The 15,577-nt window shown below is 37.0% G+C and overlaps 1 protein-coding gene across 1 annotated transcript in view; it reads right to left on the bottom strand.

Annotated features, from left to right (window-relative positions):
* Positions 1-15,577, bottom strand: part of KPNA1 (karyopherin subunit alpha 1) — a 58,015-nt gene that overhangs the window by 36,901 nt on the left and 5,537 nt on the right. The window contains exons 2-6 of the mRNA XM_077781250.1: positions 8,427-8,560; positions 7,518-7,625; positions 5,694-5,793; positions 5,038-5,132; positions 1,820-1,951 (exon numbers count right to left, since the gene is read on the bottom strand). Coding sequence (XP_077637376.1) covers positions 1,820-1,951; positions 5,038-5,132; positions 5,694-5,793; positions 7,518-7,625; positions 8,427-8,555 — 564 coding nt within the window. The 5' untranslated portion in view covers positions 8,556-8,560. The remainder of the gene's footprint in view (positions 1-1,819; positions 1,952-5,037; positions 5,133-5,693; positions 5,794-7,517; positions 7,626-8,426; positions 8,561-15,577) is intronic.

Consider the following 15,577-nt stretch of genomic DNA (forward strand, 5'->3'; position numbering starts at 1 on the left):
ATTGAAGGCTGCACAACTTAATCTAAACAGGTTTGCTCTTCCCACCTGCTCTCTGAACATCAGCAGGGATTATAACAACCTAACAAAAAAAGCAAGTTAGCTCTTGCACAGAAGATCACTCATTAGAAGAAAAACTAAGAACAGCCTTTACTCTATACAGAGCACCAAACATTCTGCAGGAACAGCACTCTTCAAGTGACAGCTGAATTTGGAAAGCAATACTATTCAGTTCAACCCCCAAACTACAAAATCTGAAAAAATCCATATAGCTAAGTCTGGATGGATTTTCACACAGGCAGAACACAGCATTTATCTGCCATTTTGCCAAATTCCCTATCACATTTCTAATTTCTACAACAGCAGACTCAACTCCTCAAAGCTAAAGTAATGGACAAAAAATACTTATTTTCTTTAACATTTTTTCAAATACCTGAATTCCATTCCTCTTTAAAAGCCTTCTCAACAATAATTCAGTCTGAGACAGAACATTGAAAATGGAAAGTGGAGTAACTTGAAAGCTAAAAGCAACTAAGAAAAAAATCTGCCTTGTGGAAAATGTTAGGCAACCTTAAGTACAGGTGGTACACTCTGAGCCAAGAAAGCTACAGGAAAGAAAGGAAAGTTACACAAAGCAGTCCAATGTTTATGAGTTGGGACTCCTCCAATCATGCATCTCAATTCAGCCAAATGCAAGGTCAGATATCTAGGAACACAGAACAGAGGTCACACTTACAGGATGGAGAACTGAACCCTGGAAGTCAGTGACTCTGAAAAGAACAATGGATCATATTGGATAATCAGCTTAACCTGAACTCACAGCCAGCTTCTGTGGCAGAGTCCACAAAGACACTGGATATTTACACACCAAATATCGAGCAGAAGTGAAAATGAGCTACTATTTCTGCAAACAACAGTGCTGAAAGGGTGCTAGTGGAATAGCCAGTGCTTGTCATTTCACCACCACAAAAAGATACTGAAACTAAGAAATGTTCAGAAAGAGGTCACCAAAAAACAAACCAACCACCACAGAATCATTCTCAAAATAAGAATACAGTGCTTAATTTCATTTACTCAAGTAAAACCTAAGCCATGGTCTGCAAGTAGCCATAGGAAAAAACACAGAACTTACTAATGGAGTAAAGAATGTAACAAAAGCGATACCAGGACCCAAAGCTAGTCAAATTTGTATAGTAAAGGTATATATTTTCAAGTTAGGATTAAGATTGGCTGAATCTAAATTTGTTAACATCATTAATGTTTCATTCACTCTAAGTCTTCAAAGCAAGATTATATGTCTGAAGTACATCCTTGTTTAAATACAAGTTACAGACCTCAACTGGAATCTACTGAATTCAATGTTTGGTCTGTGGTTTATACTGATCCTTGTGGGCCTTGAAGAATATTTGTCTATGCTGCAAGGAACGCGGAGAACAAGCTATAATTTCTACTCATGCTTCATCTTCAGGAGAAACAGGCATGAACTTCTCATATCTAAAGCAATTATTCAAACAAGGCTCCCTGAATTCCTCAATAGACAAAAATATACCAACCTGTTATAGAGCAAAATTAATTACCTCATTAGCTATGGTTAAGTTTATAATTTCCAGAAAGAGAAAAATACTTGCTTAGGTAACTTAACACATACTAAGCACTGCATTTTCTCTAAAGGCTTTCTTACAGGATAGCCTTGTGCCTTTTCAGAGAAGGGGAAAAAAAAAACCAACAAAACATCAAACAAACCAAACAAAAAGTCAAACAAAAAAGCCTCCAATTCCACAAATTAACACACACAAAATTCAACACTGTTCTCAATCTTTACCTGTTCCTGTACATCTTCAAACTCTGAACTGAGCAGCTCTATGAAGATGGGGACAGCTCCTGCTTGGATCACTATTCGAGTCTGAAGGGAATTTCCCGAGGCAATATTTGTCAGCACCCATGCAGCTTCGAACTGGGAAACAAAATACAAATCAGTTTACTAGGAGCTCTCTGTGCCACACCAAACATGGAGATTAAATGTCCTTGAAAACCAGAGAGATCTGACAGATAGATTTGGCATAGGGGAAACATAAGATATTACTAATTAACAGATAATTTGCAAAAAACCAGAATCATGTATTTAAGAGTTATCACTATCACTTGAAACAAAAACTTGCAGCAGTTCCTTATGAGAACATCAGGTTTGGTGTGGCTTTTCAAACTTTTCCTTTTTTGCTATGCATTTATGTTACCTTTACCTTTCTTACTGGCTAAGAACCTGTACACAAAACAATGTAAAGCTTTCCCACAACATGAGACCTGCATTCACTGGATCACCAGTGATATTCCTGAAGATGCAAGAGTAAAAATTGTTTGACAAAACTTCATGGATATGAAGCAAATAAAAGATCTAGAAGAGATGAAAAAAAACATACAAAAATAGATTTCTAAAAAACAACACAAAGTACTTCTCTCCAATTCTGATCAGTACTGATGCCAAATGTTATTAGTGTATCATGTTTTTATTCATGACTTGAAGAAAAAGTGAGATCCTGAACACTTTGCATTTTAATAGGTTTTGTCATTTATTATTTTAATGCCAACTTGCAAAAGCATTAACTTTTTAAGAATGATTTCGACATTACCAAAAGACGCTGATCCAGCTGTATTCCAGCGGAAACACTGACATATCTTCAAAAACAATCTGTCTCTGTCTGAAGAGACACAGCAAGGACTTATATTTAGGGTTTAGTTACAAAACCAAAAACTCCTGCAAAGGAGTTGCCACCAAATCCTGAAATATGCCTGAAATAAGAACTTAAGAATTAAGCCTAGACTTCTAAGGCTTTTCATTTCTAAGTGTTGTTAAAGACTTTGGTTTTGAAAATACAATTAATTAATACAATACAATTAATCCCGCCCTTCTGATCAACTGAACATTCTAGTAAAATGTGATCAGAATAAACAATTCCAAAATGCATCACTGCAATGCACAAAGTATGGGCTACAAAACAAAGAAGAAACAGATAAAGTCAAAATTGTAAGATTCACCATTAATGAACAAGAAGCAAAACAGTGTGACCAGAACCTAAGGCCAACGTAAAATGTTTTTTCCTGTAATTCTACTTTCTCTGGAGTATCCAGTGTTCTGGGGTATGTTATAACATAACTCATTTTTAAACCAGAGGTATCTTATCCATATTTTAAAGTTTGTCCTCCAGCTTCCTAGTGGTACCACCAGCTTGAACAATTCACAGCTTGGAGACTCACACTGTCTCCAGTGTAAGTCACAGAAAGGTTAGAGAGTGACAGTTTCTCTCTTCCTTCTTCTCTGTGGACACCAGATGCTCCAGGATGTATAAACTAAGGAGCAGTCACATTAATGGCAAAGATATCTTTGTGGTGCTGTTCTTTTGTAAGATTCCTCTCTCCACATGAGACAAATGTACTTGCTCATGTATGGCTAAACTGACCCTGGAGAACAGGGGAGCTTTTTAAAGTCTTCCATTTACCTTAAGTAAAAACAAGACTAAGGAATTCCTAACAAATTAGGCCTTCCTATTACTGATCTCAGAGGCCTAGTTTTTACAGGATATTCCACTGAAAACATATAAGAAAAACAGACCATAAATTCCCATAAAGTTCCAAGTTCATTAACATGAAAGTTGCATATTCAATCCACCATACAAGCAGTATAAATTACACTTCACTGTCTCGGAACGACTTGAAAATCCTTTCCTTCTAGGTTAGGCTACAGTTAGAAATGCCTAGAATGCCAAACCCAAAGGAATATTTTTGGAAACAATAACAGAGCAAATAAAAACATTAAAAGGTGAGTTCCAGAGAACTTCCCAACTGATCACAGCAGAAAGTTCTACCTGCAGACACTAAATTGCCAAGCAGGCAGAGAGAATTGCCAAGATGGAAAATAACCCAGGCAGAATGGAATATCAAGAGCAACATACTCAAGCTTGTTATTTTCACTGCTTTCCTAAAACCCCTTTAGGACAAGCTTGCACATTTCCACTCTGACTGATTCTCCCCATTTCCATGTAAATATCAATAAATGTTACACCAATAAGGCCACAAGAATTGCTTCCATTTATTTGCCTGCCTTAGGTTTCTATGCTTGACCCCAATAAGTAATAAAAGGCATTCAATTTTTTTTTTTTTTTTTACAAGAGATAGCTTACAGATCTTCCATTGGGGCTACAAACCAACCAGCACAAATCTGATACATATTCTTTGTTACAGTCCCGACTCCTCAAAGGAAGCTAACAGACCTCTGGAATTCTGTGGATAACAATCTGAAAAATAATACCTGTAAATGCTTTCTCTAATGTGTAAAAAAACCTAAAGTTTTGCATAGATCCAGTCAACAAAATTTGGATTTCACATGGCATTCACAAACCTGCTGCCTTATGCATTTTAAAAGAACACTGATTCTATGTGTTGTATTTAATGGTTATATGTTAACATATTTTTTTCTTAACCAGGTAATTTGTTTTCTTTCACTTTCTATTAGCCAAGAAAGATTGACCAGAAAAACACACAGCTGGAAATAAGACAAAGGTCAAGAAAATTAACCACCATTGTAGCACATATAATTCAGTTTTTTCAAACCACAGTAAGGTTTCCAGCTTTCTGTGTTTATCACTACAGATTTTATTTCTAATTCTAAACTTTTTTTTCACTTTAACCAAAAATTTAAATCCTAATTCTAAAGATTTAAAACTGCCTTCAATTTGTACAAAGAAGACAAACATCAAAGTTTTGTTTAATAGCTTTTCATCTGTTGAGTTCCAAATCTCAAGTTCAGTATTTGCTGCAGACCCCATCCTATCAGTCATGCAATGCATGTCAGACATCTCTCTCACTCTCTCTCCTGTGCTATTCCCAGAGGTCTTGTCAGAAATTCTGAAGATAAAATAGCTTTTTTAACATAGTGAAAAAAGAGAAGAAGTACAGCTGAACAAATCACTCATTTTTTTCCTATCTAATTTGCATCACCAAATGCCTTCCTAAACTAGGAAAGCAGATACATTTATATTTTTATACCTGTAATGTACAGTTTTCTTTCCGCTTCAGGAACTCCACAAACCTGGCCACTACTCCTTGTGTGCTTATGACTTCATCTATTGGAGGATTTGGTTCTGTTTAAAACAAAAAGTTAAGTTAGATCCATTGATTTCTTTGTAAGGAAATTCTCAAATTACTGCATCAAGACACTATCCAGTGATATACTGACTGCTCTTTTCTTGGGAGTGTGCTCTTTTTCTACAATACTTCACTAAAAGGCAACGGATTCCTATCTGCCAACATAAGAAAACTCCTGAGTTTTGAGGTAATAAGATAACATGATTTAGAGCACTGATGCACTCAGTAGTTTAGACAAACTGATTTCAGAGCAGCAGCTCTGTGCAGTCACTCTGGCATGCACACGTGCAAAGCACCTTTGGCATATCAGTATGTTTGGGCCACAGAGACGCTGCCTACAAAATTTAAACTTCCATCCAAGAGGAGATCTCACATCTGCAACACTCAGGACAGATTTCAAGAAAGTAAGTGACTATTGTATACATCAAGCTGGCACGGTGTCAAGCAAGAGCTTGATCCACAAATTTCAGCATGAAACTCAATTTTTACTGCTGTCAAAGTAAAACCACATGCTAGAGAGGCTTCTACATTTTTCTCTAAGTAATTTCAGCCCTTACCTTTAGAAAGCAGCTTTCGGAACTTCTGGGTGGCTGAGAGCTGCTGTTCTGGACTATTGGAGAAAATCATCTCAATCATATCAGCAGTGATGACTGCACTCTAGAATTTACATGGGGAAAAAGAATGAGGGTGATAGAGAAGAAAAGGGGGGAAAATCTGGAATTAGCAACAAACAGGTTACATTTACTAAACCAGTATAAAGTTTATTTCTTATTGGATAACAACTTAGGTAAAACCATTATGGACAACAAAGGAATCATTATATATGTACATCTACGTAAGGCAGCATCATTCTCAAATGCAACTTTGTCTTACTGAAAGCCAAAATTAAAATTTTCCTGAATATATGGCAAGAAAATTACTCTTCAGAATTTTTCACTGGTATTCTCTCCCTTCCTCTAAAATAAATGTAAAATTGTCAGCTTTAATAAAAAGTAATTATGTTAGCATTTAGATTTCCCTAACATGTACATTTTGACTCACTCTCTTACACTAAAATCTATAGGACTTGTCATTTCTAGAACAGTCAAACCCTAATGCTTGTTATCAAAATCAAGTAGAGGTATTAAATTTACCATAATAGTGATGGTTTCCAATAATATAAATAAATTAAATCAGTAACCTTTCTTATGCTAGGTAAAATCTGACATTCTGTTCACTACACATGTACCCATGTAAAAAAGCATAAGGAAAGTCAGATTTTTTTCTTCCACTTCTAATCTAATCTTCAGATAAAGCTGATCCAAACCCTTAGACAGACAAGGAGACAGATGACAGTGCTGAAAATACTTAAGCGTTGTCTGTAACAGCCAACAGCTCCAACTGTTAAGAGCCTGAAATTAATGGCATTTAACATAGCAAACTGTGTAATGACACTATCTATCAATTAGGCAAAATCCTTTCCTCACTTTTTACTCTCTATTTGTTTAATATAAGCTTCCACACAAGATTAATGGTTTTTAGGACTCGCCTTGATATTTGAATAGTATCTTGAAGAGTAAAACCATATAGTCTATTACTGATCTACCACAATGTTTATAAGCATTTCTCTTATGCTTAAATTCTCAGTAATTTTCAAGGCTCATATAACCACCAATAGCTCAGCCTGATTTCTACTGAAACATCACTTGCATACTCTGAACATAGACACTGTGAAGATCACTGACACTTTTAAATGAGAACTGCACTTTCCTTAAACTTTTCTGTTGTAGAACTGAAACCTTAGCCATTTTTCTTTCCAGAGAGAAAGTAAAATGTCTGATTCCCACAAGAAGTATTTTTCTGTAGTTTTTAATTCTAGCACAGAAAGGAGTTCAAGGCCTCATAAATACACTTAAACTAGGTCTAGCAGTGTTTCCAACACTTAGGTTAAAAATGGTGCCACTTGAAAGTCTGCTAAGAAAGATTTCCACTGAGCCCCTTTTTAACTTTGTAAATTGCAATAACACACTGCCTGATTAGTATTTACATGCTTCAAGCAGTATGAATTTCAGATTAAAAAAACTCTGGGCAACAGTTGACAGAATCACCCATAATGGCGAACACTAAATCCAGGAAGTGATGGAAGTGATCAGCCTGCCAGGACAATGATATGTTGTTTCACTTTCTTGAGCACATATCCTCTGAAAAACCACTCACTATATACCCCTGGCATTTTTCTCTCATGTAATCTGTTTCAGGGTGGTTCATTGACATGGATGTTTCAGAGTTGTCCATCTCTGAATGCATTCTTCACATCACTCTGGAATTTCATTTCCATCACATCACTGCACAAGAGACTTGTCCAGCTTCATCCAACACTGTATTCATTTCTCATCACTTACAGAAGTCATCTCCATGTTGTTCATCTGAGCCTCATGGAAGCCCCCATCTGACATCACTTCCTCCTCCGCTTCTTCCTCAGCCGTTGCAACATTTCGGCGTTTAAACAACTAAAGAGAGAAAGTATTTAACATATATATATGTATTTAATATATATTACATAACCAATATATACACAGCATGTTGCATTAGGCTTCTATAAAAACTACATATGCTATCACCTGAGAGCAGACAGTTCAGTGGCTACAGGACTTCAACTGAAAGCACATGGAGAAAGCTTAGCCGCGGAGTAAATGAATATAGCAACGTGCTAAAATATTGGTTCCTAACATTTCTGGAGAACGTTCACTGATATCCTCTTCTCTTCTTCACTATCTGCCTCCATCTACAAGCTGTCTAGCTTCCACACCACTGCTTTCTTGCAGAGGATGCTGGGGTTCAAATTCCTGATAAATATTGTGTGTTACACATCTTCAGAGAACACCTGCAGGGCCTCTGACTGTCCAGTTGCAGTGGCAAAGAGGGCTTTGGAGGATTATCATACATAGGTTATTATACTGGGATGAGCAGAATTTGGCCTCTAAGAATGACTTAGAGAAGGTACCCAGTTTAAGATGTCATGAGAAGAGCTGGAGAAGCAACAGCTACTGGTCAGACAGTTTTGTTCAAACCCTCAAGCTGCTCTGGCCAATATCACACTTGCATGAATGAGGAGCACTCACACTACGTCTTGTAGAGCCTGCAGAAGAGGCAGTGAAGTGTGCAAGTAATTCTGATTTCAGACTGACTGTGTATGAATTTGGCAGGCAGGAACAAGTAAGAAGGGGTTAGGGAGAAGCATAGAGTCAGAGACACTGCGAGACAGAACTGTTTAAGGACTGGTCACAGATATCTCAGCTGCTGTGCATTACCTGCTCCTCTCTCTTTTGCTTCCGTAGCTGAAGACCTTCTTCCTCCCGCCTGCGACGCATCTCATCAGGGTTTAGAGATTTGTTCTTGTAGCTCTTCAGCCGGAAATTTTCTTTTCCTGAGGTCGTCATGATTCCTTCAAAATGCAATTTAAAAAAGAAGACAAAATTACTCTTCACAACACATCATTTTATATTGTGTCCACTCCTTAAACTCTGTAGCCATGAACTTCCAGCCACTGCCCCTCTTTATTCCATCACCTAACTTCTACTACAATTTAGAAGGTGGAAAGTAAAACTTCACAGAATTATAACTTTGCCGTGTCAGTTCTTTACATTAGTCCAACAAACTTTGATCATTTTGAGGCATCGGAGAGTAAGTAAAATATTTTACTAAGAACTAAGGTCTATAAGGCAGAGTATATAGCCTGGGCTAAAAAGAAAACTATACCAAAAAATTTTAACATTTCTCCACACAGAGAATTAGCCAAATTACATACTCCTGTTTTTACTCAAAAGTGAAGATGTCTTAGCTGCTTTTTAGCTTAATTTACTTTGCATGTCAGTACAGGGGCTTTTTTTTTTGCACTTCATATCCAACATTTTAAGTTAATTCAACACAATCTTGTTGAAGAAACACTGTGTTCTTTCTATCCAGACAAAGCCTACAAGGAAATTGAAACGAAAATAAAAAATTTAGGTGAAGATGGTTTAACCACAGGTTTAACCACATAAAATGTTCAGTCCTGCAAAGAAAGCAGTGCTGTTGTTCCCCTCCTCCCCACCCCCAATCCCTAATCCTGCCACTGTTTATGCAGAGGGGCCTTTTTGCAGTCTGTGATTTCCATGCGTCTTACATAATTCAGTGGGTCAGCATTTATAGCTGCCCATGATGGTTTGCAAATGTACAACACCACACTTTGGAGTCACTTAGCATAAAGCAGTAGGTGGAGAACTGTGTGGAAAGAACTTGTTCCCCTGAAAGTAATGGGTGTGGATCAGGTCTCTACTCTTAGTGCTCCATTCTGCTGCTATTTCTCTCCTTACATCATCCCTTTTAAATCCAAAAGAGTTTGGGAAACAAATTCTCAACACGTCAGTGTTTCCATGCATCTTCACAGAGATGCAGGGTCTCCAACATACTGTAAATCCTGCAACATGAGAATTTAGGAAGCTGCACTATATAAAAAGTTACTCTACAGGACTTTTAAAGATCTCTTTCAAATGCTCTAATGTGTTGTATTAAATAAGCTACCTACCTCAAATTCCATAAGCACAGAACCACCAGATGATAAATGATCTCCTGTGCATCTTCTACTTTAAAATGAAGCAACACAAGTCTGTACAGATTCTCAACAGCTTAGGTTTCCTCTTTAAAATACATCAAATGTATATTGAGTCTACTCTAACACCTCTTCTTTCAGTTAGCACAAAGAGTTGTAAGAGAAAAATAATAATAATAAATACTCAAATATGCTTCTTGTTAGAGCCTCTTTTCAAGTTGCTACTACCTGACAACCATTTATAAGAATTCTGACGATCAGAACTGACTTTCACAGAAAACATTTTGGACATCACTTCAAGTGTTACTGTATTCTGACAACTGAGATTTAAAAAACTGTTCAGGGAGACAGAACTACTACGCTGATTGTCAGTCAATCACAGATTGCACCGAATGCAACATGAACAACCTGAGCATAGAGGTAAGCAATTCAGCAGCCTAATTTTGCTGAAAAGGCTCTCCTGAAATGGCCTTTTTCTAATAAAAGGACAACAAAAAGATAAACCTCACATCACCAGAAGTTCCCTACATCTTTCTTAACAGCTTTGAGACCCATTTTTTCCTGTGTTTACACGTCTGAGCTTCAAGTGTTCTTGTTTCTTACAGTTTACTTGGCAATTATAAGTTCTTCACATTTTTAGTTTAAGTGACTACTACCTGTGTATTAAACACACATACTATTTGAATAAGCCAGGGATTTTAATTGTAAAAAGTTCAGTCAAGAAACACTCAAAATTTCTTTCATTCCTAAAATATTTTGAACAAAGCATTTTATATATTTTAGAATAAGCAAGTTGAATTCAAACACCAGGTGGACAACCATGAGCAAGAAGGACATTCCTAACAGGAAAATGGCTTTGCAGACTCTGATCATTCTGTCCCTGGCCATGAATACACTACAGGCATACACTACAGTCCAGATAATATCTCAGGCCTTCCACAGTGTTATTAATAATTCTCTATTTTTGTCTGAAGTCCGTCTTCTCCAAATCATAAGACACTATTTGCCTTTGTTTGGGATTTCAGGACACAAATAACTCCTTTGATAAACTCCTGTGGTCATTTCACACCTTCACTTTCAATACTTACAAGTTCTTAATTTAACTGAAATCTTGACAGCGAACATCTTCATCCCTTAATACTAAATTTCATTTAATTTCTATTATGGAGCCTCTATATAATGTTCCAATGTTTCTGAACATCAATGATACAACCAACTTCATCATAAGTAGGTTTCCTTAAGTGTATTCTTCCTTACTGTACTTATTAACCTAGTTTCCTCCCAATCTCCCAGTCTGCATAATGATTTTCTTTCAATTAATTTTGCTTCTGTCTTTAAGATAATAAATTCCATTTTCCTCTCAGAGTTCTCTTAGCCCTTCCTGTTGTACCTAAATCATTGCTTCACTTATTGAAAAAACAGGTACAGGATTTACTTGAATTCTTTCTCTGACTTTACTGCAGACCAACAGTAACAGGTATTACTACCCAACAGCTTCACAGGTATTATCTTTCTTACGCCCTCTACAATCTGTAGCTGCAGGTTTTGGTTATGCTTACTCCTGACTTTCAAGACAGCTCACTTGGCTGACTAACCCCTTCCTCTACTTCATGAGTAAACTGTACACTTAAAATCCTTTCAAAATAGTATGTCTTTTACCTGGGAGTACAAATACCAACCACCAAATGACTGGGAAGAGTTTCTTTCATCAAAGGTGAAAAGATTAAACTCTCTTAATCATTGACAAGTTACCAATCCAACTAGAGATGGGTTCAATACTTTATTTTATACTAGGCCATCACTGGTAGTAAATAAAATCCCAGGACATAGCCACATACCTATTTTATACACCTGTCTAATCTCTATAACTGTTAAACCCATAGTTATTTTCTAAAAATAGTTCTTACATCCTGAATGTATCTTAAAATCAATCCTTTCTTTAGCATTCTTTTACTGGTTTTCTGACCATTGGTGAAAAATTCAATGAGTGCATCAAAGATTCCATTCAGCCTACACATACTGACAGCATCTTTGGACCTACTTAAATGTGTGAGCACACAATGGCTTTTTAGGACTAAAAATGTAACAACTCTATGTTAGTGTTACAGTCATCCAAGGATTGTTTGCTATAAATCTCCTCCTCCATTTTTGAGGATGTAGCTTTTTCCCCAGACTAAACCACAGAAGCAAAACAATTTCAAATTGTCTCTCTGGTCTTCAGCAGCTTTGGTGTGATTTAGCTGAAAATCCTTCCGTGGTTACTTCAAGATCACCCTTGCAGCAAATAGCAAACCCTGGATCTCCTCTGCATTGTCAAAATTAATGCTACTTCTGGATAAAATCTGTGGTGGTTGTCATGGAAATGTTCTACCCATCTTTTCTTTCCTAAAGATAGCACGGCATTGTCCACATTTTTTGATACTCCTGGCTACAGAGAAAAACCTCTGGAGACCTGGTAAGGAATTTTCATGGTATATTTCTTGGGCTTTTGTGCATCACCACTCAAGCACCATATGACACTTTCTCCTTCTCAGTCTTTCTGCATAAAAACAAATTTTAGCAAAATTAAACCCACTATTCTTGGATAGGGCATACATGATCCCAAATTTTTTTGCTGATTAAGACAAGAACCGTACCGAATGTGGATGTATTCTAAGCACACATTTTTAGGGAAATAAGAAGTTCTGCATTTCTCCTTGGTCATCAAGTCAAAGGAATTCTGAAACACTGGGACATACAGAGTCACTTACTGCCATGACCTACCTTGTCCCAAGCAATCATCTAGATAGGAATAAAAATTAACTCCCTGACTTCTTAAATCAGCTATCACTGTCACTAGACTTAAGGGCTTTGCCAGAAGGAAAACCTTGTGACTAATACTCTTGGATATTCCACACGTCAGAGGTACCAAGATGTAAAAATACAGCCCTTATAAATCAAAAGGTATATAATTACATAAATGTATAAAATCCATATTTTTATACATGTAATAGCATATATGTACCATGTATACATAATGAAAATAAGATTACCAAATACACTCCTGCTATTAAGGCCTATTAGAGACAGACTTTCCTTCTTTGGATATAGGGGCAATTATATGGAAAATAATGTGTTTCAGAAGTGTAGATCTATATGTGACATTCTACCTCACAATGGGAATAGGTCAGAAGGGGAAGAATTGAAAATTAAGGCAGAATAAGAGCTTGAAGAGAAACATTGTGATAAAAAATTATCAAAATACCACAATTTGCCATACTATGAGAGTACATTTCCTAACTGAGGTAGCTGTCAGAAGGAAAGGAGTCACTGGAGGCAGACTTGGGAGCTCTGCTGTGCTGTCACACTGCTGTCTCTCCTTTAGATTGCTGCCACAGAGACATAGAAAAGATACAAGAGGCATCATCATCCCTGAAAGGACAACTCGTGTTAGAAATGGCACTGTCAAGCAGCGAGAGAAGCTGGAATTATTCAAGGGAAGAAATGCACAAAAGCTTTACTTCCAAGGAGATTTGAGTTTGTTTACTGACTCTGCTACGAGATTCTACATGTCCTAGAGAAGAAGTTTCCTCACAATCACACTTCTTGACATCAGGCCAAATACCTACAGCACAGTCTGGACAGATGTTTGAGCAATTCACTGAGCTCTGATTACAGGATACATCACCTTCTGACACTCTTCAGTGTGAGACTAGAAAACCTATCCAATTAAAAAAGCCAATCTGAAAGCAGCACTTGGTCATTCATTGCTCTCATCAACACATTCTCAAAAAAAAAAAAAAAAAAAAAATCAGTATTTGGCCACAAATGTGTCTGGGTTTTTTTCCCCTAAGAAGTGTAGATTTTGGAAAGTCTTTCTGATTTGCTTTTTGGTAATTCACAGGCAACAAGTCAGGATGCTAACAGAAGTATTTAAATCTCGGGGAAGTAAATGGTCAACTTTCTTGGACAGGACAGAAGGACAGACAACAAAAGCCCTTCCTAATAAAACCATGAAAAATACAGAGCATAGAATGATAAAAATATCACCTGGGATTAATGCTATTTCCCTGGAAAAACTTCTAGAGCAAAACCCTACATTTGGCATCATCCTACAGAGATGACAACTCATCCACCAAGTCTCTATACTGTTGACAGTGTTATCTGAGACATAAAGAAAAATTAAGGAAATCAACAGACTGACTTCTCTCTTCACTGCTGTCTCCTGTTTCTCAAAAGTCAGCTCAGCCAAATAAACACTTTGATGAGGTTGTACCAACTTCTAATGCAAAACTATGTGACAAACCATACTGGCTTACATGGGTCTGTGGGAATGCCCATCAGAAGAAACACCCATATCATCTGAGGGACCGGGGTTTTACTTCCTCTCTGTCCTCAGACTCTTGTAAAGCTCCGGACATCTACAGGAAAGGATATTTAATCATCTCAACTACAAAAAGCTATTGTTCAAGCAAAGCACAGCCAATTTCCAAGACTTCTGCTTACCTCTATCTAGCTGTAAGAGCGGATTAGGAAACACATCTCACAGTCACTATAAAATCAGCGGTTACAGTGTTTGCAAAGACCTGTAAAGTAAGTTTTGCTCCAGCCCTAACAAGGAAACAAAACAATCCTGCGTATTTCATTTTCTGTGGTTTATGAAAGCTGCAACAGCCAAGCAGCAGGGATCCACACTCCTAGGGTAACCAGCATACAAGAACAATGGAGAAGAAAAGACACCATCACCCTCTGCTATCCAGAAAGCCAGAAGATTAAAGGAGCTTCAAATGCAACATAAGAATGGTAGTCAAACATGAATAGAATGTATACCCTTGAAACAGGGTTCAGACTTTAGGAGACTTTCTGTTAAAAATTGAAATTAAGAAATGGACTTATTCATGGAACTGCTGCCCATTTCCATATCTTTCAAATCTGCTTTATTTTGCAGGCTTCCTAGTCCTCTTAGGGCTTTTCCCTGCCCAGTGGTAAGCCTTAATTCACAATTGCTTCTGTTCTAGCACTTTTATATCCCTGTGAAATATCAAAACAAGTACTAACCCAACTAATCTATAGCTAATTTGGCATGCTCTAGCTCTAGACCACTTGGCAAGTTGGACTGGCTCTTGCTTAAAAATAAGAGTAACCTTAAAATAATTAATACAAGACCTGAAAGACAAACAACATCGCACAACATGGAATGTGATATTACAGACAAGATTACAAACTTTAATATTGCTCAAAGGCAAAAAAAAAAAAAAAAAAAAAAAAAGGAGGGGGGAATACATTGTGGGCGATATATCTGAACAATGTTGAGACACCTCTGTCAAATCTGCAGGGTACATTGATTTTCTCTCCAGGTAACATTCAGAAAGATCTTCTGTCCTTACAAAAAAAGTACCTATTTTTTAAGATATATACTTAAAACCAGGCCAACATCAGCTTGCCAGGCTCCTGATCCTTACATTTTAAAAAAAACCCATAGGGGGAAAAAAAAACCAAGGAAGTCTATTTCTGGTTGCATAAAGAAACCGACCACTAACAGAAACAGAACTACCTGACACTTGGTGCTACCTCTGACTGATCTGGCACATCAGTCCTGTATTACTACCTAAATCCACTGAGCCACAGAGCTGGACATCTAATTTTTAAAAGTTTGATGATTGTGTGCTTTTTTTTTCCTCTTTTTTGAGGAAATGCTGCTGAACATATTAACAAGTAATGCATTTACAAGGTTTATTGGAAAGCCATTTTAGCAAGGGGACATGTACAATAAAAGATTATATGCAGTGTATCTAGCACTTCACTATACATTTACTACCATGAAGATATTAACAAGATGTTTTGAGTTCCATTTTTAAAAGATCCATTTTGACTTAACAAGGCAGCAGATAC

Source organism: Lonchura striata, chromosome 2 (assembly GCF_046129695.1).
Source record: "Lonchura striata isolate bLonStr1 chromosome 2, bLonStr1.mat, whole genome shotgun sequence".
NCBI classification, from domain to species: domain Eukaryota; kingdom Metazoa; phylum Chordata; class Aves; order Passeriformes; family Estrildidae; genus Lonchura; species Lonchura striata.